General features: G+C 41.6%; 1 protein-coding gene, 1 non-coding gene and 2 pseudogenes across 4 annotated transcripts in view; 2 read left to right on the forward strand and 2 right to left on the reverse strand.

Moving 5' to 3' along the window:
- Positions 1-27,744, reverse strand: part of FNTA (farnesyltransferase, CAAX box, alpha) — a 52,342-nt gene that overhangs the window by 19,620 nt on the left and 4,978 nt on the right. For both annotated transcript variants that reach the window (XM_032288040.1, XM_032288041.1), the window contains exons 3-5: positions 24,828-24,942; positions 18,681-18,785; positions 1,713-1,839 (exon numbers count right to left, since the gene is read on the reverse strand). In XM_032288040.1, the coding sequence (XP_032143931.1) occupies positions 1,713-1,839; positions 18,681-18,785; positions 24,828-24,942 (347 nt within the window). The remainder of the gene's footprint in view (positions 1-1,712; positions 1,840-18,680; positions 18,786-24,827; positions 24,943-27,744) is intronic.
- Positions 440-597, reverse strand: LOC116558551. Its single transcript, XR_004272058.1, has one exon. It is a non-coding gene; the product is annotated as a U1 spliceosomal RNA (small nuclear RNA).
- Positions 21,474-21,979, forward strand: LOC116558249 (annotated as a pseudogene).
- LOC116558250 lies at positions 22,223-22,776 on the forward strand (annotated as a pseudogene). The gene has a single exon (XR_004271918.1). The product of XR_004271918.1 is annotated as a protein S100-A11 pseudogene (transcript).

The following is a 27,744-nucleotide window of genomic DNA, read 5'->3' on the forward strand; positions in this document are numbered from 1 at the left end:
ATGCCCCAAGTTATAACAACCAAAAATGTCCCCTAGGGGACACAATCACTGCTGATTGAGAACCACTGACTCACTTTTTTTTTTTTTTTTTAAATAAAAATAAACAGAGAAAATCTGTTGTTTTTTTGGAGACGGACTCTTGCTCTGTTGCCCAGGCTGGAAGTGCAATGGCACAATCTTGGCTCACTGCAACTTCTGCCTCCCGGGTTCAAGCCATTCTCCTGCCCCAGCCTCCCAAATAGCTGGGACTACAGGCACACAATGACACACTCAGCTAATTTTTTGTATTTTTTAGTAGAAACAGGGTTTCATCGTGTTGCCCAGACAGGTCTCGAACTCCTGAGCTCAGGCAATCCGCCTGCTTAAACCACCCAAAGTGCTAGGATTACAGGCATGAGCCACCATGCCCGGCCAAAACCTGTTCTTAAACTGTGAAGACCAGGGGAAAGTGCCACACAGTCCCCCTGTCACAAATTGTGCAGTCGAATTTCCCACAGTTGGGGAAATCACAGGGGTCAGCACATCCAGAGTGCAATGAATGAACTTTATCCTGGGAAAATCACCTCAGTGATCATATCTCCCCTGCCAGGTAAGTAATCTACATAATGTATATATGTCCTACTTGGAACAAATTATTTCCTTTTCATTTAGCATACGAAAATGTATAGACAGATTCTCTTCAGTTTTCAGAATTCATTATAGTTGAAATCATTACGTTTTAAAAAATTATATTGGAAATATATAAAACCATAATATATTAAAGGTGAAAACAAGATAATTATGTGTACTTTATAAAATAAATAGAAATGTATAAACTACAACAAAATTAAGAGATATTTTTAAATCTTTTCTCATAGGAACCTTTTATAAGAATCTCAGTAAGAAGCATGCGAGTTAAGGGGGCTTTTCAAAAATATTGGTTATGTTCTAGGTCTTAATCTCTTGTGGTAGATGGAAAGAGCCATGTGTATGTGTAAAATGTATGCTTTTGTGATTTGTTTTTCAGAAATAAGTAAAAATATCGAATACCTTTACAACATGTTATCCCTTTAATCAAATTTGGAAAAATTTTAAATTTTAATTATTTGGCGAAATGCTCTTGGTCTAATGAATAGTGCAGAAAGTAGCAATCCCTAGAAAAAAATTCACAGGAAACAACACTAGAATTGTTTGTTAAAATAAAAAACCCAGAGTGGGAGTTAACAACTATTCTATTCAGGATTTAGCATAAAACTTTAACACGTGGGTAGAAGTAAAATACTGAACAGTTGCTGTAAACTCATATTTCAAAGTTTATCTATGAAAAAAACTTAATATATGCCTTTGTTAATTCAAATAATACATCTGTCGTTAAAATAGGCTTTTTATACTCAATTTGCTAACAAATGTTTGACACAATTCAATTTTTAAAATATTTAAAATTTACTATATCCAAAGAGATTGTAAAGGTTAGCCAACATGGAGGATGTCAGGTTTTAATTAAGTATTTGAGTAATTCTTTTTTTTGAGACGAAGTCTCACTCTCTCACCAGGCTGGAGTGCAGTGGTGCAATCTCAGCTCACTCCCTCTGCCAGGTTCAAGCAATTCTCCTGTACTTTGTGTGCAATCATCTTTATATGTGTGTGTTTTAGTTTAGAAACAGATTTTAATAGTAATCTTAGTTAGTTCAGTTAAAAAAAATCTGAAAAACACTGTACAAGAAAGGCAATACCTGAATAACCCACTGTCGATGCTGCCAGGCATGATAATTCTTTGCATCCTGATTAAGAATATCAGCAATAAATTCAAGCTCCTGAGATGGATCTCGTAGCCATTCCACTAATACTCGTCTATGATGCCTAAAGCCCAGAGAATAAGGGAGAGAAGTTTTTTTGTTAATTTATCCAAGAACTAAAATATCAGCTGCACACGTTGTCTAGGTAACATGGGAGGACACACAAGAAACAAAAATTCATCTCTAATTCTCAAGACACTAATGGAGAGAAAAGATAACACAACAATAAGAAAAAAATTCAGATAGTTTATCTCAAACTACATCTGGAAGTACAGTAATCCTTCAACAACCACAAAACTGTGTCAAAAAATTTTGAAACATTACTAGATTGTATAATGAGACAAGAGGAAATGTGATTATCTACTTACACATGCCTATCAATTTTCGCTAAGTGCAAAGTGTTACCACACAAGCAGCTTCTCATTCCACAAATTAGCAGAACTGAATTCAATGCTACACTGGCAAGTAGCTATGACAACTTGCAAATTGTCAACAGAGAAGTTTCTATACTACAAAAACAAGAGTTTTATATTGGGTTCCATTTTTATAATTTTCTTTAGCTGAAATAGTTATAGAAATCTATTAGTGAGGGGGAGGATCCAAGATGGCCGTTTAGGAACAGCTCAGGATTGCAGCTCCCAGTGAAAGCGCAGAGGGTGGGTGGACGCCACATTTTTATTGCCCACAGACTAGGAAATTCCCAAGCAGAGGAGCTCCACGGTCGCCAGCACGGCTGTTTGCGCGGCTGAGCCGGCCTGCACAGCTGCTTTGCCCCACGTGGCTGCTTTGTCGGCGCCCCGCAGCAGCGGTTCTCCATACAAAATACACCAGTCCGGGGGCCCTTTTCGCTGGCGATTGGAGCCACGGGAAGTAGCCCATTAGTCTGTTTAAAAAGGGGACTGAGCAGAGAACCAGGAGGGTAGCTTCCAGGGCAAAAAAAAAAAAAAAAAAAAAAAAAAAAAAAAGGCCCAAAACACCAGTGCCGCTGTTTAAACCAGCACAGTGAGGGGCCGCAGGGGAAAACAAACAAACCATGGCACCTCTTCAACAGGCGACTGGAACACCAACTTAAAAAAGGAACTGAGGCAGGGAGCCAGGCGATCAGGCTCGGCTGGTCCCACCCCCACAAAAGAACAGAAATCAGAAACTCTGGATTGAGACTTTCACAACAAGCGCAGCTGAACCCGGGACGGTCCAGCTCTGCGCAGGAAGGGCGTCCACCATTACCGAGGCAGCCCGCCACGACGGAGGTAGTCGACCAATGCTGAGGCAGCCCGCCGTTGCCAAGGCAACACGCCATTGCTGAGGTAGCCCAACGGTGCCAAGGCAACCCGCCACAGCAGAGAGACTCCGCCCCAACAGAGGCGGGCCACCATCACCAAAGCAGTTCTAACTACACCCATATAAACAGGACTGCAGGGAAGTTCACTCTGCAGCGGGGCAGAGCCCACAGCAGCTCAGCAATGCCTCTATAGGTCGACAGTGACTAGGCTGCCTCCTTGCTGGGCTGGGCGGGTCTGAAGGGAAAAAAAAAAAAAAAGAAGGCGGAAGCATAATGGAAACTCATAAATAAAGCCCTAAATCCCTGGGACAGAGCACCTGGGAACAAATAGCAGTTTATGAGTTCTGCTGCAGCAGACCTAAACGTACCTGCCCAGCAGCTCTGAATGAACAACAACAGAGCTCACAGCTCACCATTTGAGCTTCTATAAAGAAGAGACCGTCTCCTCAAGCAGCTCCCTGACCCCTATATATCCAAAGAGACACCTCATAAAAGAGACATCAGGCCGGGCGCGGTGGCTCAAGCCTGTAATCCCAGCACTTTGGGAGGCCGAGGCGGGTGGATCATGAGGTCAAGAGATCGAGACCATCCTGGTCAACATGGTGAAACCCCGTCTCTACTAAAAATACAAAAAATTAGCTGGGCATGGTGGCGCGTGCCTGTAATCCCAGCTACTCAGGAGGCTGAAGCAGGAGAATTGCCTGAACCCAGGAGGCGGAGGTTGCGGTGAACCGAGATCGTGCCATTGCACTCCAGCCTGGGTAACATGAGTGAAACTCAGTCTCAAAAAAAAAAAAAAAAAAGAGAGAGAGATCAGATTGACACTAGGCGGGTATCCTCCTGGGACAAAGATAGAAGAAGAAGAAAACTGGTAACAACCCTTACTGTTCAGCAGCTGCTGCAGGTGAATCCCAGGCGAGCAGGGCCTGGAGTAAACCTCAGCAGACCTACAGCAGAGGGGCCAGACTGTCAGAAGGAAAACCCAGAAACAGAAATAACCTCATCATCAACAAACAGAACGTCAATCTGAAAGATTTGAGACCCAATCTGAAAGCCACCAACTACAAAGTCAACAGGTGGATAAATCCTTAAAGATGGGAAGAAACCAGCGCAAAAAGGATGAAAACACCCGAAAACAGAACACCTCTCCTCCTACGACGGATCACAACTCCTCACCAGCAAGGGAACAAGGTCGGAGGGAGAACGAGTGTGATGAAATGACAGAATCAGACTTCAGAAGGTGGGTAGTAAGAAACTTCTGTGAACTTAAAGAACATGTTCTAACCAAATGCAAAGAAACTAAGAACCTTGAAAAAAGATTTGACGAAATGCTAACAGGAATGGACAAAATAGAAAGGAATATAAGTGAATTGATGGAGCTGAAAAACGCAACATGAGAACTTCGTGAAGCATGCACAAGTATCAACAGCTGAATTGACCAAGCAGAAGAAAGGATATCAGAGGTCGAAGATCAACTCAATGAAATAAAACGGGAAGGCAAGACTGGAGGAAAAAGGGTAAAAAGGAATGAACAAAGTCTCCACGAAATGTGGGACTATGTGAAAAGACCTAATCTACGTTTGATAGGCGTAGCTGAATGCGACGAAGAGAATGAATCCAAGCTGGAAAATACGCTTCAGGATATTATCCAGGAAAACTTCCCCAACCTAGCACGGCAGGCAAACATTCAAGTCCAGGAAATACAGAGAACACCACAAAGATATTCGTCAAGAAGAGCAACCCCAAGGCACATAATCGTCAGATTCGCCAGGGTCGAAATGAAGGAGAAAATACTAAGGGCAGCCAGAGAGAAAGGTCGGGTTACCCATAAAGGGAAGCCATCAGACTCACAGCAGATCTCTCAGCAGAAACCCTACAAGCCAGAAGAGAGTGGGGGCCAATATTCAACATCCTTAAAGAAAAGAACTTTCAACCCAGAATCTCCTATCCAGCCAAACTAAGCTTCGTAAGTGAAGGAAAAATAAAATCCTTTGGGAACATGCAAGTACTCAGAGATTTCGTCACCACCAGGCCAGCTCCACAAGAGCTCCTGAAAGAGGCTCTACACATATAAAGGAACAACAAGTACCAGCTCAACTAAAGGACAAAACCCCCAGCTAGCACTAAAATGGCAGTATCAAATTCACACAAAACAATATTAACCCTAACTGTAAATGGACTAAATGCCCCAATCAAAAGACACAGACTGGAAAATTGGATAAAAAGACAAAACCCATCAGTGTACTGTATCCAGGAAACCCATCTCACATGCAAGGATACACAAAGGCTCAAAATAAAGGGATGGAGGAAGATTTACCAAGCAAATGGAGAGCAAAAAAAAACAGGAGTTGCAATTCTCATCTCTGATAAATTAGACTTTAAAGCAACAAAGATCATAAGAGACAAAGAGGGACATTACATAATGGTAAAAGGATCAATGCAACAGGAAGAGCTAACGATCCTAAACATATACACACCCAATACAGGAACACCCAGATACGTAAGGCAAGTTCTTAATGACTTACAAAGAGACTTAGACTCCCACACAATAATAGTGGGAGACTTTAACACCCCATTGTCAACATTAGACAGATCAACCAGACACAAAATTAACAAGGATATCCAGGACTTGAACTCAGACCTGGACCAAGCAAACCTAATAGACATTTACAGAACTCTCCACCCCAAATCCACAGAATATACATTCTTCTCAGCACCACATCACACCTACTCTAAAATTGACCATATCATTGGGAGTAAATCACTCCTCAGCAAATGCAAAAGAACGGAAATCATAACAAACAGTCTCTCAGACCACAGTGCAATCAAGTTAGAACTCAGAATTCAAAAACTAACCCAGAACCGCACAGCTTCATGGAAACTGAACAACTTGCTCTTGAATGTTGACTGGATAAACAATGAAATGAAGACAGAAATAAAGACGTTCTTTGAAACCAACGAGAATGAAGACACAACATACCAGAATCTCTGGGACACATTTAAAGCAGTCTCTAGAGGAAAATATACAGCAATAAGTGCCCACATGAGAAGCAAGGAGAGATCAAAAATTGACACCCTATCCTCAAAACTGAAAGAGATAGAGGAGCAAGATCAAAAAGCCTCAAAGTCTAGCAGAATACAAGAAATAGCTAAGATCAGAGCAGAACTGAAGGAGATAGAGACACAAAAAACCCTTCAAAAAATCAATAAATCCAGGAGCTGGTTTTTTGAAAAGATCAACAAAATAGACAGACCACTAGCCAGATTAATAAAAAAGAAAAGAGAGAATAACCAAATTGATGCAATAAAAAATGATAAAGGGGATATCACCACAGATTCCACAGAAATTCAAACCATCATCGGAGATTACTACAAACAACTCTATGCACATAAACGAATAAACCTGGAAGAAATGGATAAATTCCTGGACACTTGCCTCCTCCCAAGCCTTAACCAGGAAGAAGCTGAAACCCTGAACAGACCCATAACAAGGTCTGAAGTTGAGGCAGCAATTAAGAGCTTACCACCCAAAAAAAGCCCAGGTCCAGATGGGTTCACAGCTGAATTCTATCAGACACACAAAGAGGAGCTGGTACCATTCCTTCTGAAACTATTCCAAACAATACAAAAACAGGGAATTCTTCCCAAATCATTTTATGACACCAACATCATCCTGATTCCAAATCCCGGCAGAGACTCAACAAGAAAAGAAAACTTCAGGCCAATATCCATGATGAACACAGATGCAAAAATCTTCAATAAAATACTGACAAGCCGACTGCAACAGCACATCAAAAAGCTTATCCACCATGATCAAGTAGGCTTCATCCCGGGGATGCAAGGCTGGTTCAACATACGCAAGTCTATAAACGTAATTCACCACATAAACAGAACCAAAGACAAAAACCACATGATTATCTCAATTGATGCAGAGAAGGCCTTTGACAAAATTCAACAGCCCTTTATGCTAAAAACCCTCAATAAGCTAGGTATTGATGGAACGTATCTCAAAATAATAAAAGCTATTTATGACAAACCAACAGCCAATATCATACTGAATGGGCAAAAACTGGAAGCATTCCCCTTGAAATGTGGCACCAGACAAGGATGCCCTCACTCACCACTGCTATTCAATATAGTATTAGAAGTTCTAGCCAGAGCAATCAGGCAAGAAAAAGAAATAAAGGGCATTCAAATAGAAAAGGAGGAAGTCAAATTGTCTCTATTTGCAGACGACATGATTGTATATCTAGAAGACCCCATCGTCTCAGCCCCAAACCTCCGGAAACTGATCAGCAAGTTCAGCAAAGTGTCAGGATACAAAATCAATGTGCAAAAATCACATGCATTCCTATACACCAATAACAGACTTAAAGAGAGCCAAATCAAGAACAAACTTCCATTCACAATTGCCACAAAGAGAATAAAATATCTAGGAATACAACTAACAAGGAACGTAAAGGACCTCTTCAAGGAGAACTACAAGCCACTGCTCAACGAAATCAGAGAGGACACAAACAGATGGAGAAACATTCCATGTTCATGGTTAGGAAGAATCAATATTGTGAAAATGGCCATACTGCCCAAAGTAATTTACAGATTCAATGCTATCCCCATCAAGCTACCAATGACCTTCTTCACAGAACTGGAAAAAACCACCTTAAACTTCATATGGAACCAAAAGAGAGCCCGCACAGCCAAGTCAATTCTAAGGAAAAAGAACAAAGCGGGGGGGCATCACACTACCAGACTTCAAACTATACTACAAGGCTACAGTAATCAAAACAGCATGGTACTGGTACCAAAACAGAGATATAGACCAATGGAACAGAACAGAGGTCTCGGAGGCAACACAACATATCTACAACCATCTGATCTTTGACAAATCAGACAAAAACAAGCAATGGGGAAAGGATTCCCTGTTCAATACATGGTGTTGGGAAAGCTGGCTAGCCATGTGCAGAAAGCAGAAACTGGACCCCTTCCTGACACCTTACACTAAAATTAACTCCAGATGGATTAAAGACTTAAACATAAGACCTAACACCATAAAAACCCTAGAAGAAAATCTAGGCAAAACCATTCAGGACGTAGGTGTAGGCAAGGACTTCATGACCAAAACACCAAAAGCATTGACAACAAAAGCCAAAATAGACAAATGGGACCTAATCAAACTCCACAGCTTCTGCACAGCAAAAGAAACAATCATTAGAGTGAATCGGCAACCAACAGAATGGGAAAAAATTTTTGCAGTTTACCCATCTGACAAAGGGCTGATATCCAGAATTTACAAAGAACTAAAACAGATTTACAAGAAAAAAGCTAACAAGCCCATTCAAAAGTGGGCAAAGGATATGAACAGGCACTTTACAAAAGAAGATATATATGAGGCCAACAAACATATGAAAAAATGCTCATCATCACTGGTCATCAGAGAAATGCAAATCAAAACAACATTGAGATACCATCTCACGCCAGTTAGAATGGCGATCATTAAAAAATCTGGGGACAACAGATGCTGGAGAGGATGTGGAGAAATAGGAACACTTTTACACTGTTGGTGGGAGTGTAAATTAGTTCAACCATTGTGGAAGACAGTGTGGCGATTCCTCAAGGACCTAGAAATAGAAATTCCATTTGACCCAGCAATCCCATTACTGGGTATATATCCAAAGGATTACAAATCGTTCTACTATAAGGACACGTGCACACGAATGTTCATTGCAGCACTGTTTACAATAGCAAAGACCTGGAACCGACCCAAATGCCCATCGACGATAGACTTGATAGGGAAAATGTGGCACATATACACCATGGAATATTATGCAGCCATCAAAAACGATGAGTTTGGGTCCTTTGTAGGGACATGGATGAACCTGGAAACCATCATTCTCAGCAAACTGACAGAACAGCAGAAGATCAAACACCGCATGTTCTCACTCATAGGCGGGTGTTGAACAATGAGAACACGTGGACACAGGGAGGGGAGCACTACACACTGGGGTCAGTTGAGGGGAAATAGGGGAGGGATGGTGGGGGGTGGGGAGCTGGGGAGAGATAGCAAGGGGAGAAATGCCAGATGTAGGTGATGGGAAGGAAGGCAGTAAATCACACTGCCACGTGTGTACCTATGCAACAATTTTGCATGTTCTTCACATGTACCCCAAAACCTAAAATGCAATAAAATAAATAAATGGGGAAAAAAAAATAAAAATAAAAAAAGAAATCTAATAGTGAAATGTTCTAAAATTCACTATGGTGATAGTTGCATAGATCTTACATATACTAAAAACCAATTATATACTTTGAATGGGGGCACTGTACGGTAAGTAAACTGTATCTCAATAAAACAGATCTTTAAAAAAACCTATCTATTAGAGTATAACATTCTTTATACTAAAAGTGAGCAGAACCATAGGAAAAAAGGAAGAATTTAATGCTTAATGAATGATCTATTCTACATGCCTGGAAAATTTAAAAATTTGTCTTACAGATTATTAAGACAAGATACTACCAAAAAGAAAATCATAGGCCAGGCGCGGTGGCTCACACCTGTGGTCCTAGCACTGTGGGAGGCCAAGGCAGGCATTATCACCTGAGGTCAGGAGTTTGAGACCAGGCTGGCCAACATGGCAAAATCCTGTCTCTACTAAAAGTACAAAAATTAGCCAGGATTGGTGGCAGGCGCCTGTAATCCCAGCTACTCAGGAGGCTCAGGCAGGAGAATCAATTGAACCCAGGAGGCAGAAATTGCAGTGAGATGTGACTGCGCCACTGCCATCCAGCCTGGGCAACAAGAGCAAGACTCTGTCTCAAAAAAAAAAAGGGAAAGAAAATCCTAAACAGGTTTCCAAATATATTTTAGAAATCTTTCAAGTCAGTGAACACTAGCTGCATTTTATTTTTCCAGGTTGCTGTTGAATTCAGTAATTTAGGATAAACTAAGAATCAGATCCTCCAGGATATCAAACTGAGGAAGAAAGTTCATGCTGATGTTCTCTGATTTAAGGAGTTACAGGGCTTTATATTATAGCATAAGTTTTCATAGTTAGAAGTTAATAAAGAGTGATTAGTTAACTGGGATACAGAATTTGCATTGCCTGTACTATACTAGTTATAAAAGGAAAAGAGTAGACAATTAAAAACGTACAATTTAAAAACTGCTGGGCTTTCCACAGCAGCTATTTTGAGTGATTTTGTGTTTTACATAACAGTGGGTGATGAAGTGCTAACAACAGTGTCTGCACTATCCAGAAAAGAAAAGCCATTTCTCTTTAGCAAAAACTGATGTAATCAAATACTAATGCCTGTGATGTCAGAATTTTATAGCTACAGATTTTTATATAAAAGCACTTTAATTCCACCAAGTAAATAACTTTAGTGAGGGTCTGAAGCTCTCCATTTAAATGCTTTTCTCATTCAAACAACTATTTTATAATGCAATTTCTTAGAAATGCAACAATCTTTTAATAAAGAGGCTACAGCGGTAAAGATTTTAGTTTTTAATTTTTATTCTGTTTAGACAGAGTCTTGCTCTGTTGCCCAGGCTAGAGTGCAATGACACAATCTCGGCTCACTGCAACCTCCACCTCCCAGGTTCAAGCGTTTCTCCTGCCACAGCCTCCCAAGTAGCTGGGATTATAGGTGCGCACCATCACATCACACCTGGTTAAATTTTGTATTTTTTGGAGAGATGGGGATTCACCATTTTGGCCAGGCTGGTCTGAAACCCCTGACCTCAAGTGATTGACTTGTCTCAGCCTCCCAAACTGCTGGGATTACAGGCGTGAGCCACTGCGCCTGGCTACAGTGGTAAAGTTTTTAAATAAAATTCTACAAATAGAAATTTGTACAATAGCTACTACTTTCATCCTTTGCCAAATAATGTTATTTACATTTTTTTTGTATTTGCAAATAATCTTATTTACTGGAAACAATTATGCACTGTTAGGTTTATCATATTCTAATTCTTGGGAAATTAATCATCTATCTATGGTGACATACGCCTTGATATTTGATTCTGCAGGTGATCATTCCACAGCTGGGCAAGATGGTAGTTAATGCTCCATGTTACCCACCTTTGAGATGAAAGTGCTTCTTCTTCTAAGGTAACCTGTGCACTGCCCCGCTTCCCGGCTCCCCCTTGATGCTATCTTTTCTCTCCTGAACTCTCAACTTCTCTCTCTGTATTAACACTCTCCCTTCACCATGATGTCTTCACCGCCTTGAAAAAACAAACAAAACCCGATAGCCCTGACTACTGCATTCATTTCTCAGAAGCTGAGCTTCTTCACCTCCTATCTGCAGGTCAGCACCAACCCCAGCACCAGTGGGAGGACTGCGTGTGGCAAGGACACTGGCTGAGAAGCACCTAACCAATCCACTGCTCTGCCACTTTCAGCCCTTTTTTGACCTCTCATCTCAGTAGCTGATATGTCATTCATTTTTTTTTTTTTCTGAGATGGAGTCTTGCTTTGTTGCCTAGTCTGGAGTACAATGGTGGCATGATCTCAGTTCACTGCAACCTTCCCCTCCCGGGTTCAAGTGATTCTCGTGCCTCAGCCTCTCTAGCAGCTGGGATTACAGGTGCACACCACCACACCTGGCTAATTTTTGTATGTTTAATAGAGACGGGGTTTCACCATGTTGGTCAGGTTAGTCTCGAACTCCTGACCTCAGGTGATCCGACCACCTTGGCCTCCCAAACTGCTGGTATTACAGGCGTGAGTCACCACTCCCAGCCCATTCCTTTTTTTCTCAAAACTCTCTCTTATGTCACCACACTAACTTCTCGTATTCTTTCTCAGTCTTACTTGTACACTTCTCTGCCTTTTAAATGATCCATTTGTTTGGTTTTCCTTTGTTTTGGTATTTTTAGACCAAAGTTTTGCTCTGTTGCCCAAGCTGGAATGCAGTGGTGCAATCCTGGCTCACCGAAGCCTTTCCCTCCCAATTTCCAATTCAAGCAATTCTTGTGCCTCAAACTCCCAAGTATCCGGGACTGCAGGCATACACCACCATGCCCAGCTAATTTTTGTATTTTTAGTAGAGATGGGGTTTCAACATGTTGACCAGGCTCGTCTCAAACTTCTAACCTCAAGTGATCCACCAGCCTTGGCCTCCCAAAGTGCTAAGGCATGAGTCACCACACTCAGCCTATTTGTTTTTGAAAGAATCTTGCTCTGTCGCCCAGGCTGGAGTGCAGTGGCACAATCTCGGCTCACTGCAACCTCTGCCTCCGTGGCACAAGTGATTCTTATGCCTCAGCCTCGCGAGTAGCAGGGACTACAGGCACACACCACCTTGCCTGGCTATTTTTATTTTAGTAGAAACAAGGTTTCACCATGTTGGCCAGACTGGTCTCGAACTCCTGAGCTCAAGTGGCCCACCCACCTTGGCCTCCCAAAGTGCAGAGATTATAGGCATGAGCCACTGCATCCAGCCAGTGTTGTTTTTTATAACGACAGGGTCTTGCTCTGTCACCATGGCTGAAGTACAGTGGTGCCATTACAGCTCACTGCAGCCTCCAACTTCTGAGCTCAAGTAATCCTCCTGCCTCCACCTCCAACAGTGCTATCATCACAGGCATGAGCCATGGCACCTTGCTATTCATCAATGTTCTATCCTTGACCTCCTCTAACTCCCCTTGAGCTTCCTGACCCACAGCTAGGACTTCAACTACCACTTCCAGAAAGCAAACAGCCCCTAAAGTCTTGCCATCACTTCAAAAGAGCATTTTTCAGCCAGGCATGGTGGTTCATGCCTGTAATCCCAGCACTTTGGGAGGCCAAGGCAGGCAGATCATGAGGTCTAGAGATCGAGACCATCCTGGCTAACACACTGAAACCCTGTCTCTACTAAAAATACAAAAAAAAAAAAAAAAAAGAAAAAAAACTTAGCTAGGCATAGTGGCACACGCCTATAGTCACAGCTACTCAGGAGACCGAGGTAACAGAATTGCTTGAATCCGGGAGGCAGAGGTTTTAGTGAGCCAAGATTGTGCCATTGCACTCCAGTCTGGGCGACAGAGTGAGACTCACTCACAAAAAAAAAAGAATAGAGCATTTTCAACCAATTACTGCACAGCCGTACACAGTTTTTCCGCATGCAGATCAAACTCCACTTGTCCATTACTGACCCCATCTTTCTCTCCCAAAAACGTGCTGCTTTGTTTGGGCACAGTGGCTCATGCCTGTAATCTCAGCACTTTGGGAGACTGAGCCAGGTGGATCACTTGAGGTCAGGAGTTTGAGACCAGCTGGCCAATATGGTGAAACCTCGTCCCTACTAAAAATACAAAAATTGAGAGAGAGATCCAAGATGGCTGATCGCTAGCAGCTCGGGAATGTAGCTCCAGTGCACTGAAAGAGCAGAGAACGAGAGGACGCCACACTTTCAGATCAATTTTTGTTGCTCACCCACCGGGAGATTCCCAGCGGAGAAACCCCGCGTGTCGCCAGCGCGACTCTTGAGGCCGGTGAGGCGGTTTTGCTGCTGCCTTGGAGCGGCGGTTCTTGGTGCAGAGTCAGAAAAGCACCATCAATCTTAAAGCCGCTGTTTTGGCCGGCGCAGTGGGTTGCTCAGATTCTAGCGCCGGGAATCAACAAGTTGGACGTCCATTCAGAAACCCAACTATAAAGACGGTAATTATAAAGACCACAGATGGATAAATCTATAACGAAGGGAAGAAAACAGCCTAAAAAGGCTGAGAATACCCAAACTCAGAACACCTCTCCCTCTACAGGGTGATCACAGTTCCTCATCAGCAACAGAACAAGGCCTGATGGAGAAAGACTGTGTTCCATTAGCAGAAGCAGACTTTAAAAAGTGGATGATAAGAAACTTCTGGGAATTAAAAGAACTTGTTCTAACCCAATGCAAAGAAACTAAGAACTTTGAAAAAAGGCTTCACGAAATGTTAAAAATAACACACAATTTAGAGAGGAATATAAGTGAATTAATGGAGCTGAAAAATACAACACGAGAACTTCGCGAACTATGCACAAGTTTTAACAGCCGAATTGATCAAGCAGAAGAAAAGATATTAGAGGTCGAAGACAAACTTCATGAAATAAAACAAAAAGACAAAATTAGAGAAAAAAGGATAAAAAAGAACGAGCAAAGTCTCCAAGAAATATGGGACTATGTGAAAAGACCTAATCTACGTTTGATAGGTGTACCTGAATGTGACCAAGAGAATCAATCCAAGCTGGAAAATATGCTTCAGGATATTATTCAGGAAAACTTTCCCAACCTAGCAGGGCAGGACAATATTTCAACTCCAGGTAATACACAGAACTCCACAAAGATTTTCCTCAAGAAGACCAACCTCAAGGCACATAATCGCCAGATTCACCAGGGTTGAAATGAAAGAGAAAATACTGAGGGCAGCCAGAGAGAAAGGTCAGGTTACCCATAAAAGGAAGCCCATCAGACTCACAGCAGATCTCTCAGCAGAAACCCTACAAGACAGAAGAGAGTGGGAGCCAATATTCAACATCCTTAAAGAAAAGAACTTTCAACCCAGAATTTTACATCCAGCCAAACTAAGCTTCATAAGCGAAGGAAAAATAAAATCTTTTGTGAACAAGCAGGCACTCAGAGATTTCATTACCACCGGGCCTGCTTTACAAAAGCTTCTGAAAGAACCACTACAAATAGAAAGGAACAACCAGTATCAGTCTTTCTAAAAAATGCCAAAAAATAAAGAACATCAACATAATTAAGAAATTGCATCAATTAATGGGCAAAACAGCCAGCCAACATTAAATGACAGCATCAAACTCATATATATTGTTATTAATTCTAAATTTAAATCGACTAAATCCCCCAATCCAAAGACACAGACAGGCAAAAAAAGCCAAGACCCATTGGTATGCTACATCTAGATCCATCTTACATGCAAGGATACACAATGACTTAAAACAAAGGGATGGAGGAAAATTTACCAACCAAATGGAGAGCAAAAATAAATAAATAGAAAGCAGGAGTTGCAAATTTTGCTGATAAAATACACTTCAAAGCAACAAAGATCAAAAGAAGCAAAGAAGGATATTACATAAAGATAAAAGGATCAATGTAACAAGAAGAGCTAAGGATCCTAAATATATATGCACCCAGTACAGAAATACCCAGATATATAAGACTTATAAAGAGACCTGGACTCCCACACAATAATAGTGGGAGACTTACAGATCAATGAGACAGAAAGTTAACATCGATATTCAGGACTTGAACTCAGATCCGGAACAAGTAGACTTAATTAACATTCACAGAACTCTCCACTTTAAATACACAAAATATACACTCTTATCAGTACTACATCACACGTATTTACAGGTTTAAATGAAATATTGGTTGGCTGCTTAATTATTTTCTTCCCTCTTTTTTTTTTTTATGTCTCTATTATTAAACATAATTATAGGCATACCCATTTTTGGACTGCATTTTAGCCCGGGCAATAAAGCAACACCCTGTTCTCTCTCCCTCTTCCTCTTTCTTCCTTTCCTTTATTCTTTTTTTTTTTTTTTTTACTTTTTTTTTTTTTTAATTTTCTTTTTCTTTCTTTCTCTCTTTCTTCCAAAAAAAAAAAAAAAAAGGGCTCAAAAGTCGTTGTCCTCTAATCTCAGCTTCAGGGAAAGCAGATCTGGTGATGCGGAAGGAAGAAAAACTTGACTTGTAGTATAGTCCTGGAATCTTTTGGAGAGGCTTGGGCTGAGGCAGGAGGCCAGGTCCAGTGTCTTTACAGTGATGTGGAGATAGGGCAAGTGTAACCATGATCGTAAGATTCAAGAGAAATATGTTTTTCATCCATCTCTACTTGAGAACGTATTTCCTAGGACTTCTACTCCAGGTCTTATAAATTAGAAGCAGATATAAAATACAGCTGTATCAAAATAGAAACATTATAAAGAGTGTGAAAATTTGAACCCTGGAAATTCCTTTCTTTTCCTGCCTTTAACTTCTTGGATCATATCTTAACTACTTCCTTCTTGGAAAAAAAAAAAAAAAATACAAAAATTAGCCAGGCATGGTGCTGTGTGCCTGTAATCCCAGCTACTAAGCAGGAGAATCGCTGGAACCCAGGAGGCGGAGGTTGTAGTGAGCCAGGATCACACCATTCCACTCCACCCTGGGCAACAGAGCCAGACTCTGCCTCAAAATAAAGAAAGAAAAAAAACTGCTGCTTTGCCTCCCAAGCTGCCAAAGTAGCCAGCATTATTTTTTTTTTTTTCCCATTTATTTATTTTATTGCATTTTAGGTTTTGGGGTACATGTGAAGAACATGCAAAATTGTTGCATAGGAACACACGTGGCAGTGTGATTTGCTGCCTTCCTCCCCATCACCTACATCTGGCATTTCTCCCCTTGCTATCTCTCCCCAGCTTCCCACCCCCCACCATCCCTCCCCTATTTCCCCCCAACTGACCCCAGTGTGTAGTGAGTAGCCAGCATTATTACTGACCCAGTTGTCAAGCCAAATATATAGTCATTCTCTGTCACTCCCTCAATAAATTAAACTTCAAAACCTGTTGCTTTTATATACAAAATCTCAGATTTACCGTTCTCTCCCACAGCCCCGCCACATTTTGAGCCTCTCTTCTAACCTGCACCACGACAATGGCCTCCCAGACTCCAGGCCTCCAGAAATGTGGACCTATTCCAGTCCAGCCTCCACCTGCCATCAGGGTTAACCTTCTATGACGCAAGTCTAATCATGTTACTTCCTTAACTAAAACTTGTCACCAGCCCTCCACTGCCACTAAGATCAGTGCAAACTCCTTGTCCCTATTCCTGAGGCCACCTGCACCACACAGAACCACATAGTTCTCCAGGTGCGTCACAGTCCTTCATGCTTCTGCCCAGAATACTTTGACTCAAGGGTCCGTCCTTTCAAGTCTTCCTTAAATCTCAGGAATAAAGATGATACGATGTGTATAGGTCATTATGTTGGGAAAGAATAAGACTGGTAACTTCTGTACTATAAGTAGGCAGGCAGAGGCACCAAAGTGGAGACAGCCTTGGTGCGAGGGCAGACAGCCTCTTCTACTTCACCTTTTTCACCTCTTCACCACCGCTGCCACCACCACCACACCACACCACTGCACACCACTGCATACTACCACACAACACACTACCACACCTCACACCATCACACACCACTACCACACCATACCACCACTACACACCATCACACACCACCATACCACACCATACCACCACTACATACCATCACACCACCACACACCCCACACCACCCCACACCACCACAGCACACCCCCAGACATCACACCACCATAGCACCAAACACCAAACCACATTATCACACACCATCACACACCACTAGCATACCACACCATGCCACTACACACCATCACACCACCACACACCATAGCACCTCACATCACACCATACATCACCACCACCAAACATACCACCACCATCTCACACCATCACCACGACATACCACAGCGCACCACGACATCACACCACACAACACCACATCACACACCACACCACCACTGCAGCAATTCCAGCTGCTATGCACACTGGCAACTGTTCAAACTCTTTCTCATTTGTTCTCTGCCTACTCTGTAACGCCTCTTTTTCCCTACTGTGTTCCGCTACCTTCACCCGTAACAATCCCCATACTCTTATCCGTGCTAGCCTAGGGGCTTAATTTCTTACACTAAACAGAAAACATTTTTCAGCTGGGCGCGGTGGCTCAAGCCTGTAATCCCAGCACTTTGGGAGGCCGAGGTGGGTGGATCACAAGGTCAAGAGATCGAGACCATCCTGGTCAACATGGTGAAACCCCGTCTCTACTAAAAACACAAAAAATTAGCTGGGCATGGTGGTGCGTGCCTGTAATCCCAGCTACTCAGGAGGCTGAGGCAGGAGAATTACCTGAACCCAGGAGGCGGAGGTTGCGGTGAGCTGAGATCGCGCCATTGCACTCCAGCCTGGGTAACATGAGTGAAACTCCGTCTCAAAACAAAAACATTTTTCAAATTTTTCAAACATACTCTAATTTTTTTCTGACTCCAGCAGTACAGCATACAGCATTGAAACTTGAAATAATAATGGCAGCTGGCCGGGCACGGTGGCTCAAGCCTGTAATCCCAGCACTTTGGGAGCCGAGGTGGGTGGATCACAAGGTCAAGAGATCGAGACCATCCTGGTCAACATGGTGGAACCCCGTCTCTACTAAAAATACAAAAAATTAGCTGGGCATGGTGGTGTGTGCCTGTAATCCCAGCTACTCAGGAGGCTGAGGCAGGAGAATTGCCTGAACCCAGGAGGCAGAGGTTGTGGTGAGCCGAGATCGCGCCATTGCACTCCAGCCTGGGTAACATGAGTGACACTCCGTCTCAAAAAAAAAAAAAATAATAATAATGGCAGCTAACATTCAAGTGTTAACTACAGGTCAGGCACCATTTTGAGCGCTAAACAAGTTATTTTCTTTAATCATCCTAACAATCCTATGAGGCACTTAACAGTAGCTCCAATGTAAAGGACTCAAATCACAAAGAAAACAAAAATTTCCCAATGATCTCATCATCCATTAGCAAGTACTATTAATATTAGCATCGTGACATCCTTTCTTCCTATTTTCATCTTACCAAACTTGATAGTTTTTGGGCTGCTCCTCAATTATTGCAGTGATGTAGTTCATTTCCTCATGTAGATCCTTCTGAAGTGACTTTAAGAGAACTCTCCGGAAATGCCTAGGGCAAATATAAAAAAGCCAAAGTCGTATTATTCCAGAGAAGTTGCCTAGTAACAACATCAAACACAGCTACAAGTTAGCAATACAGTTAGACAAATTTTTCGCAGGTATTCTGTATAATTTAACAATTACATGGCTGGGCGTGGTGGCTCACGGCTATAATCCCAGCACTTTGGGAGGTCAAGGCGGGCAGATCACAAGGTCAGGAGTTCGAGACCAGCCTGGCCAATATGGTGAAATCCTGTCTCTACTAAAAATATTAGCCGGGCATGGTGGCACATGCCTGTAGTCCCAGCTACTTGGGAGGCTGAGGCAGAAGAATTGCTTGAACCTGGGAGATGGAGGTTGTAGTAAGCCAAGATTGCGTCACTGTACTCAGAGCGTCACTGCACTTTGAGATGGAGTCTCAAAAAAGAAAAAAAACAATTACAGGCTGGGCATGGTGGCTCACGCCTGTAATCCCAGCACTTTGGGAGGCCAAGGTGAGCAGATCGCCTAAGGTCAAGTTCAAGACCAGCCTGGCTAACATGGTGAAACCTCGCCTGTACTAACAATACAAAAAGAAAAATCAGCTGGGCGTGGTGGCATGCGCCTGTAATTTGGCTACTCAGGAAGACCGAGGCAGGAGAATCACTTGAACCCAGGAGGTGGAGGCTGCAGTTGGCCAAGATTGTGCCATGCATTCCAGCATGGGCAACTGAGGGGAACTCCATCTCAAAAAAAAAAAAAAATTATTCAGAGGTACTCTGTATAAAACGGCTTGTGGGTGTCCAAATTCATACAACTACCTGGTTGACTAAAAGAAATCAGCACATTTAGTAAAAACAGTGAAAGGTAACAAGTATGAGATAGAAGAAAAGTAAATTTCTAAATCTTAAGTAATGATAGAAAACCAACTAAAATTATTTTCAGGTACTACTCTGGTCACTGGTGTTCTATAATATGAGAATCAAAGACATCTGTTTCCCTATACAGTACAGCTTGTTTCTGTAGATACATTATTCATATAATAATTCTATTATAAACATTAACAAAATATTTACTTGTAGAACCACCACAAAAATGTTACTTATAAATGAAACAAGTTTCTCTTTAATTTCCCCATAGGTGGAGAACCAACAACAAAAAAATTTTTCCTAAAAAGTTAGTTCTGGCGTATTTTTACTTCAAAATTTCCAATTACTAAGTAAAGGGCATTCCAGGACCTAATTTTATTAGCTTTTAAAATGAACTGCTCACTTTGGGAGGCCAAGGCAGGCAGATCACTTGAGGTCAGGAGTTCGAGACCAGCCTGGCCAATATAGTGAAACCCCATCTCTACTAAAAATACAAAAATTAGCTGGATGTGCTGGCAGACACCTGCAATCCCAGCTACTCAGCAGCACAAGAATTGCTTGCACCTAGGAGGCGGAGGTTGCAGTGAGCCGAGATTACACCACTGTACTCCAGCCTGGGCAACAGCGTGACACTCTGTCTCAAAAATAGTAAGAATAAAAGAAAACGAACTGCAAAGTAGGAGAGACAATAGCATTTCTCTCCATTATTATTTTTTTGAAGTAGACTTCACGGAGTCTGTAAATATAAGCCCTTGGCTGCTTTTATGGGTAATGATTCCAGGTATACTGCTTTTTTCCACATCAATAAACTTGCAGGCAATCTTTAAGTGTATTCTAAGTTCCAAGAATGATGAAACACACTGAGAATTCCGGTTAAACAGGCTGGATTAAGTAAACGAGTTTATTCTTACTCCCTAATAAAACCCCACTAAAATGACAACAAAGGAATAAACCCACAAGAACAAAGAGAATCTGGGACAAAGACACCACGGCAACTGGAAGAGGTCAACAACATTATGGGAAGTTTAAGCAAACAGACAAGATTTAACTGACTAAAACACAGAATAAGACTGTAAGAAAATTCCAGAAATCAGAGGTATGACATATTTCCAAAACTGGGGGTCAAAGGTGGGACTAAAAGCAGTAGAAAGACTATAGAAAAAGAGTCCTTGGCAGTCAAGACCCTTCCCACTCCCCTGAGCAGAAGTCACATCCTCTGTCTTGGGCAGGAGACAAGTGGCTTTATCCTCTGGAAAAATATGAAGCAGAATGTGTTACCAGGCACACTAGAAGGCAGGGTAAGTTAAAGGGTGGAAACAAGGACATTTAAAATGTTGATATACTAAGTTAGAAAAAAAAAAGTTTGTATTTCAAATGACAAGGTAAGATCTGCAAAAAGTTGATATCCTAAACAGTAAGACTCTCCTACCACTTTCCCCTGCCTGACCCCACAGAACTGTGGCAGCCAAACGTACACTCCTTAAGCAATAAACTACTTAATCCTCTTTGAGAGACACTGTCCAAGAGAAAAGATTTAAATACTGACAAGTGAGATTTCACTACGACACAGCCACATCCCCACTCAGTAAGGACTTCACTTCACAGAGAAGCCCTCTGGCTGATAAATCCTGCCACAGACACGGCTTTCAGTCAGGATTTTTCCTGTCTCTCTTATAAGCATAAAGAGAAAGTCAAGAATTACCAACCATGAAAGAGGCCAAAAGAGATGAAAAGATCTCATACCCATGAAATTAAAAAAAAAAAAAAAAAAAAAAAAAAAAGGAGGGGATGGGTGGGGAAGGATCTCTGGCGAGACTCCACCTGCCCCCGCCCTCGCCCCCAGTGCCCAGCCATGATCAAGGCAATCCTAATCTTCAACAACCACGGGCAGCCGAGGCTCTCCAAGTTCTACCAGCCCAACAGTGAAGATACACAACAGCAAATCATCAGGGGGACTTTCTATTTGGTATCTAAGAGAGATGAAAATGTTTGTAATTTCCTAGAAGGAAGATTATTAATTGGAGGATCCAACAACAAACTGATTTATAGACATTATGCAATGCTAATATTTTGTCTTCTGTGTTGATTCTTCAGAAAGTGAACTTGACATTTTAGATCTAATTCACGTATTTGTGGAAACATTAGACAAATGTTTTAAAAATGTCTGTGAACTGGATTTGATCTTCCATGTAGACAAGGTGCACAATATTCTTGCAGAAATGGTGATGGGGGGAATGCTATTAGAGACTAACATGAATGAGATTGTTACACAAATTGATACAGAAAATAAGCTAGAAAAATCTGAGGCCGGCTTAGCGGAAGCGCTGTATCAGCTGTAAAGAATACGAATCTTCCTGAGATCCCAAGAAATATTAACATTGGTGACATCAGTATAAAAGTGGCAAGCCTGCCCTCTTTTAAATAAAAATTTTAAGAAGCCACTTCCAGGTAAAATCCAGAGGAAAAAGTCATCTAAGTTTATCATGCAGTCATTTACCAAAAATAGAGAAGAGTCTTAACTTTTGCTCAAGGTACTATATAGGAATTGTGTAAAATCAATATGAAAGTTCAATGTTTTGGTGCGTCGGGGAGAGGCTCCAGACCTGCATGCCGTGCCCAGAGCTCTCAGCGCTGCTCCCAGCCACAGCCTCCCACACGCCTCGTTCAGCTTCAACATGGCAAAAATCTCCAGCCCTACAGAGGGTGAGTGGTGCATCAAGTCCCTAACTACTGTTTTCCAGAAGTACGCTGGAAAGGATGCTTGTTAACTACATTCTCTCTGAGACGGAGTTCCTAAGCATCATGAATAGAGAACTGGCTGCCTTCACAAAGAACAAGAAGGACCCCAGTGTCCTTGACCGTATGATGAAGAAACTGGACACCAACAATAATGGGCAGCTAGATTTCTCAGAATTTCTTAATCTGATTGGTGGCCTAGCTATGGCCTGCCATGACTCCTTCCTCAAGGCTGTCCCTTCCAAGAAGCGGACCTGAGGACCCCTTGGGCCTGGCCTTCAAATCCACCCCATTTCCTTCCTGCCTTTCTGTCATCATCTCCACAGTCCACACATTATCCCGAGCCCAGCACACCAACCACCTCATGCAGGCCCTACCTACGGATAGTAATAAAAAAATGTCACTTTTTTAAAACACGAAAAAAAAAAAAAAGAAAGTTCACTGTTGCTTTTCTTGCTCAGTGATTTTAAAGAAATTGAGTAGTTCCTATATGATTTTTTCTTTCTTTTCTAAACTGCATTCCTGTGCCCACCTATGGCTTGCCTCTATGTATTGGCTATTACAGTGTTTTAAAAAGTATTTCCAGTATTACCTAATTTTTTTTTGGTGACGGAGTCTCGCTCTGTTGCCCAGGCTCGAGTACAGTGGCGCAATCTCAGCTCACTGCAACCTCTGCCTCCTGGGTTCAAGTGATTCTCCCACCTCAGCCTCCCAAGTAGCTGGAATTATAGGCATCCCAAGATGGGGTTTCACTGTGTTGCCCAGGCTGGTTTCAAACTCCTGACCTTGTGATCCGCTCCCCTCGGCCTCCCAAAGAGCTGGGATTACAGGCATAAACCATCACGTTCGACCCAGATATTTCTTTAATTGTGTACAACCTAAAATGTTCGTGGTTTGTATGGATCACAAGGGCAACATTCCTTAATTCCTTCCCCTATCTGTCACATAATTGTTATTTAAGGAACCAAGTACATATTTCATGAAAGCATTACGACTTTTTTCTCTTAGTTTAAATAAACTCCAAGGTAACTGTACTTCTAAAACACACCACACACACACACACACACACACACACACACACACACACACACACACACGATGCTACTTTAAAAAAGAATAGAGAACAAAAAACTTCTCCCCCAAATTAAATGTAGAAATCTTTAAAAATCCATACAAGAGTTAGAAAATAAAATTGAGGAAATATCTCAAAAGAAAATAAAAAGACAAAGAAATGGATATAAGAAAAGGTAATCCAGGAGATACTACATACAACTAAAAGGAATTCCAGAAAAAGTAAACAAAGGAAAGAGAGAAGAAATTATCAGAAGAACACAAAAAAATCCCCAGAACTTAAAAAGAAGTTTTAAACAAAGGAATGGAAATCTCAACCTGAAAAGAAGCTAAGAGAAACAGAAAGAGTTTTAAATTTCCCAGGGAAAATAATTTCCAATCTAGAATCCTATTACTATAGTTGAAGAGAGACTACTGATTTTTAATTGTATAAATCTCAAAAATTACTTTCCATCCTTCTACTCCATGATGTGCACTATAAAATGAGAAAGTAAATCAAGAAAGAGAAGGGTATGGCATCTAGGACACAGCAGATCTAACACATGAACGAGCTGAAGATCAGGTATGCAGTATCCAACTAGTGAAAAGAAAAATGGAACTGAAGGATGACCTGTGTTCAATAGAAAAATGACACTTCACATATATCAGAGCATCTGGAAGACAAATTACCTGTCAGTACAAAGAAAACAAAACAAAAATGACACTCTGTTAGAAGGAATGTAATTACACTTTAAAATGTGGGTCAGCATGAACATAAACTGAGTGCTCATCTGTGATACAGAGAGGGTAGTGGAGAATGAACGATCTTTCATAGAAGGAATAATGTTTAAAATGAAAAAAAAAATAACAATTAAGCAAATTATCTAGAACATGGAGATTAATTCAAGAAAAAAATCCCTAAGAGTTATTGCCTCTGCAGAGTGGAACTGATGGTAGGAGGGAATGGGCTGGAGATTGCTACTTATTTTCATGCAGCTTCTTAAACCCATACTCAAATCGCTATTTTGATAAAAATTAAAGGCCAGGCTTGGTGGCTCACATCTGTAATCCAAACACTTTGGGAGGCTAAGGAGGATGGATCACCTGAGGTCAAGAGTTCAAGACCAGCTTGGCCAACATAGTGAAACCCCATCTCTACTAAAAATACAAAAAAAGTAGCCAGGCATGGTGGTGGCTGCCTGTAATCCCAGCTGCTCGGGAGGCTGATGCAGGAAAATCACTTCAACCCAGGAGGCAGAGGCTGCAGTGAGCCAAGATCGTACCAACTGCATTCCAACCTGGGCAACAAGAGCAAAACTCCTTCCCCCCAACCAAAAAATTAATGTAGAGCTTAAAAAAGAAAAGCCACTTAAAGTAAAACATTTATGCAGGGAGTACTGACGATATATATTACTTACCACACTGTATAATTGGCTGCATTTAATTCAATAGCGTCCCGGGTTAGCTTAAAAGCTCTTTCACTTCTTTCGTCACGCTGTAGGACAGCTCGGAAGTAATCATAAACATCTCTAACTAGAGATAGAGCACACAACCACATTAGGACCATCTTACTTACAACTAGCACTATAATGTATAATGTTGCTATATCTACGCAGAAGGATATTTTATTGGCCTTTGTATCATTTATATCAAAAAGCAGTCAAATGGCTATGGTTGCCACCCTGATAATGCCCTAGTGTCACAGCCACAAAAAGCATGGGCTACTTATGTCTAACCATATGCCTACTGCTTACGTGCATGCATAAGAATTCATGCCAGATTCCAAATCTCCCATAGGCCTTATGTGTAAAAGGAAAATTAGGGGTGCATACATTCAAATACATTCATATAGCTGTTTTTCTGAAATTTTATTTTGATGATCAGATTTTTAAGTGAAAAATATGTCCAAAGGCAGAAAACTCAAAACAGTACAAAAAGGTTCACACTAAATTTCCATTCCACTAAATTCCCAACCCCCCCCCCACAGAAAAGCAACCATTATTAACTGATTCTACTGTATCCTTTGAAATATATTCTATGCATCTACAAGTATATAGCCTAATTCCATCCTTCATTTTTATGCAAACGAGATCCCATCCCACTCTGAGCTTTGCTTTTTTCACTCATACATTATTAAAGATAGTGTAAACTAGGTCGGGTGCGGTGGCTCACGTCTGTAATCCCAGAACTTTGGGAGGCTGAGGCAGGCAGATAACCAGGTCAGAAGTTCGAGATAAGCCTGACCAGCATGGTGTAACCCCATCTCTACTAAAAATACAAAAATTAGCTGGGTGTGGTGGCATGGGCCTGTAATTCCAGCTATTGGGGAGGCTAAGGCAGGAGAATCGCTCAAACCCAGGAGGCAGAGGTTGCGGTGAGCTGAGATTGCACCACTGCACTCCAGCCTGGGTGACAGTGAGACTCTGTCTCAAAAAAAAAGTTGAATTCATTCCAGAGCAAAATTTAGAAACAACATAAATGTCAAACAACTATGAAATACTATGCAGTCATTAATACTAAGCTTCTTTGGCCAGGCACCATGGCTCACGCCTGTAATCCCAGCACTTTGGGAGGCCGAGGCAGGTGGATCACTTCAGGTTAGGAGTTCAAGGCCAGCCTGGCCAACATGGTGTAACCCTGTCTCTGCTGAAAAAACAAAGTTAGCCAGACATGATGACGCATGCCTGTAATTCCAGCTACTCAGGAGGTTGAGACAGGAAAATCACTTGAACCCAGGAGTCAGAGGTTGCAGTGAGTCAAGATCATGCCATTGCACTCCAGCCTGGGCAACAAGAGCGAAACTCTGTCTCAAAAAATAAAACAAAAAAACAAAAAAAACAAGCTTCCAAATAATTTCAAATTTGTAACAAAATAAAACGTTAACTATATATATAATGTATACATATAACATTATTTTACACACACATACACATAAAGTATACACATATACTTATGCACACTGATAAAATAAACTTGGAGGCTATCAGGCTGGCATAGCTCTGAAGCCTTAGGTTCCTATGTAAGCAACCAAAATCCAAGTCAATGTAAAAGGTAAAATGAAACATCATTAAAATATTCTTTTTTTTTTGAGACGGAGTCTCACGCTTGTTACCCAGGTTGGAGTATGATGGCACGATCTCGGCTCACCACAACCTCTGCCTCCTGGTTTCGAGTGATTCTCCTGCCTCAGCCTCCCGAGTAGCTGGAATTACAGGCACTGCTATCACACCCAGCTAATTTTTTGTATTTTTAGTAGAGACAGAGTTTCATTATGTTGGTCAGGCTAGTGTCAGACTCCTAATCTCAGGCAATCCACCCGCCTCAGCCTCCCAAAGTGCTGGGATTACAGGCATGAGCCACTGCGCCTGGCCTAACATATTCCTTAATTTAAAAATTATATTGGCCAGGCACAGTGGCTCACACCCATAATCCCAGCACTTTGGGAGGCCAAGGCAGGCAGATCACAATGTCAAAAGATCTAGACCATCTTGGCCAACGTGGTGAAACCCCATCTCTACTAAAAATACAAAAATCAGCTGGGCGTAGTGGTGCAGGCCTGTAGTCCCAACTACTCAGGGGGCTGAGGCAGGAGAACTGTTTGAACCCAGGAGACGGTGGTTGCAGTTAGCCGAGATTTTGCCACTGCACTCCAGCCTAGCGACAGAGTGAGACTCCATCTCAAAAAAAAAAAAAAATTATGAACGACATACTGTTGCGCTCGAAGTTTCCAACACTTTGCCTTTTTTTTTTTTTTTTTTTAAGATGGGGTTTCACCATGATGGCCTGGTCTCAGGTGATCCACCCACCTCGGCCTCCCAAAGTGCTAGGATTACAGGTGTGAGCCACCATGCCCGGCCTACTTTGCCTTTTTTAACTCAACATTGTTTCTGAGATCTGTTCATGTTATAATAGATCTAAATCCTCTTAATGATTACATAGTATTCAACTGTATGACAATGATGCATTTTATCAATTTCTCCAAAACACAGACATATAGGTAGTTTCCAATTATCTTACTTTTTCCAAAAATGCTGCAAATATAGTAGCTAACGTATATAATGCTTACTATGAGCCAGACACTATTCTATGATTTTATGTGAATAATTTACTACATCTATAGTTAGTACCATTATCCTCATTTTACACATGTGGAAACAGAGGTACATAGGAGTTAAATAACTTGTCCAAGATTACAGTCAGTAAAATGTGAAGTTAGAATTTTTTTTTTTTTTTTTTTTTTTAAAGATGGGGTTTCACCATGTTGGTCAGGCTGGTCTTGAACTCCTGACCTCAGGTGATCCACCCACCTTGGCCTCCAAAGTGCTTGGATTACAG

The sequence above is a fragment of the Sapajus apella genome, unplaced genomic scaffold, assembly GCF_009761245.1.
Source record: "Sapajus apella isolate SASKATOON/1434 unplaced genomic scaffold, GSC_monkey_1.0 scaffold21, whole genome shotgun sequence".
NCBI classification, from domain to species: domain Eukaryota; kingdom Metazoa; phylum Chordata; class Mammalia; order Primates; family Cebidae; genus Sapajus; species Sapajus apella.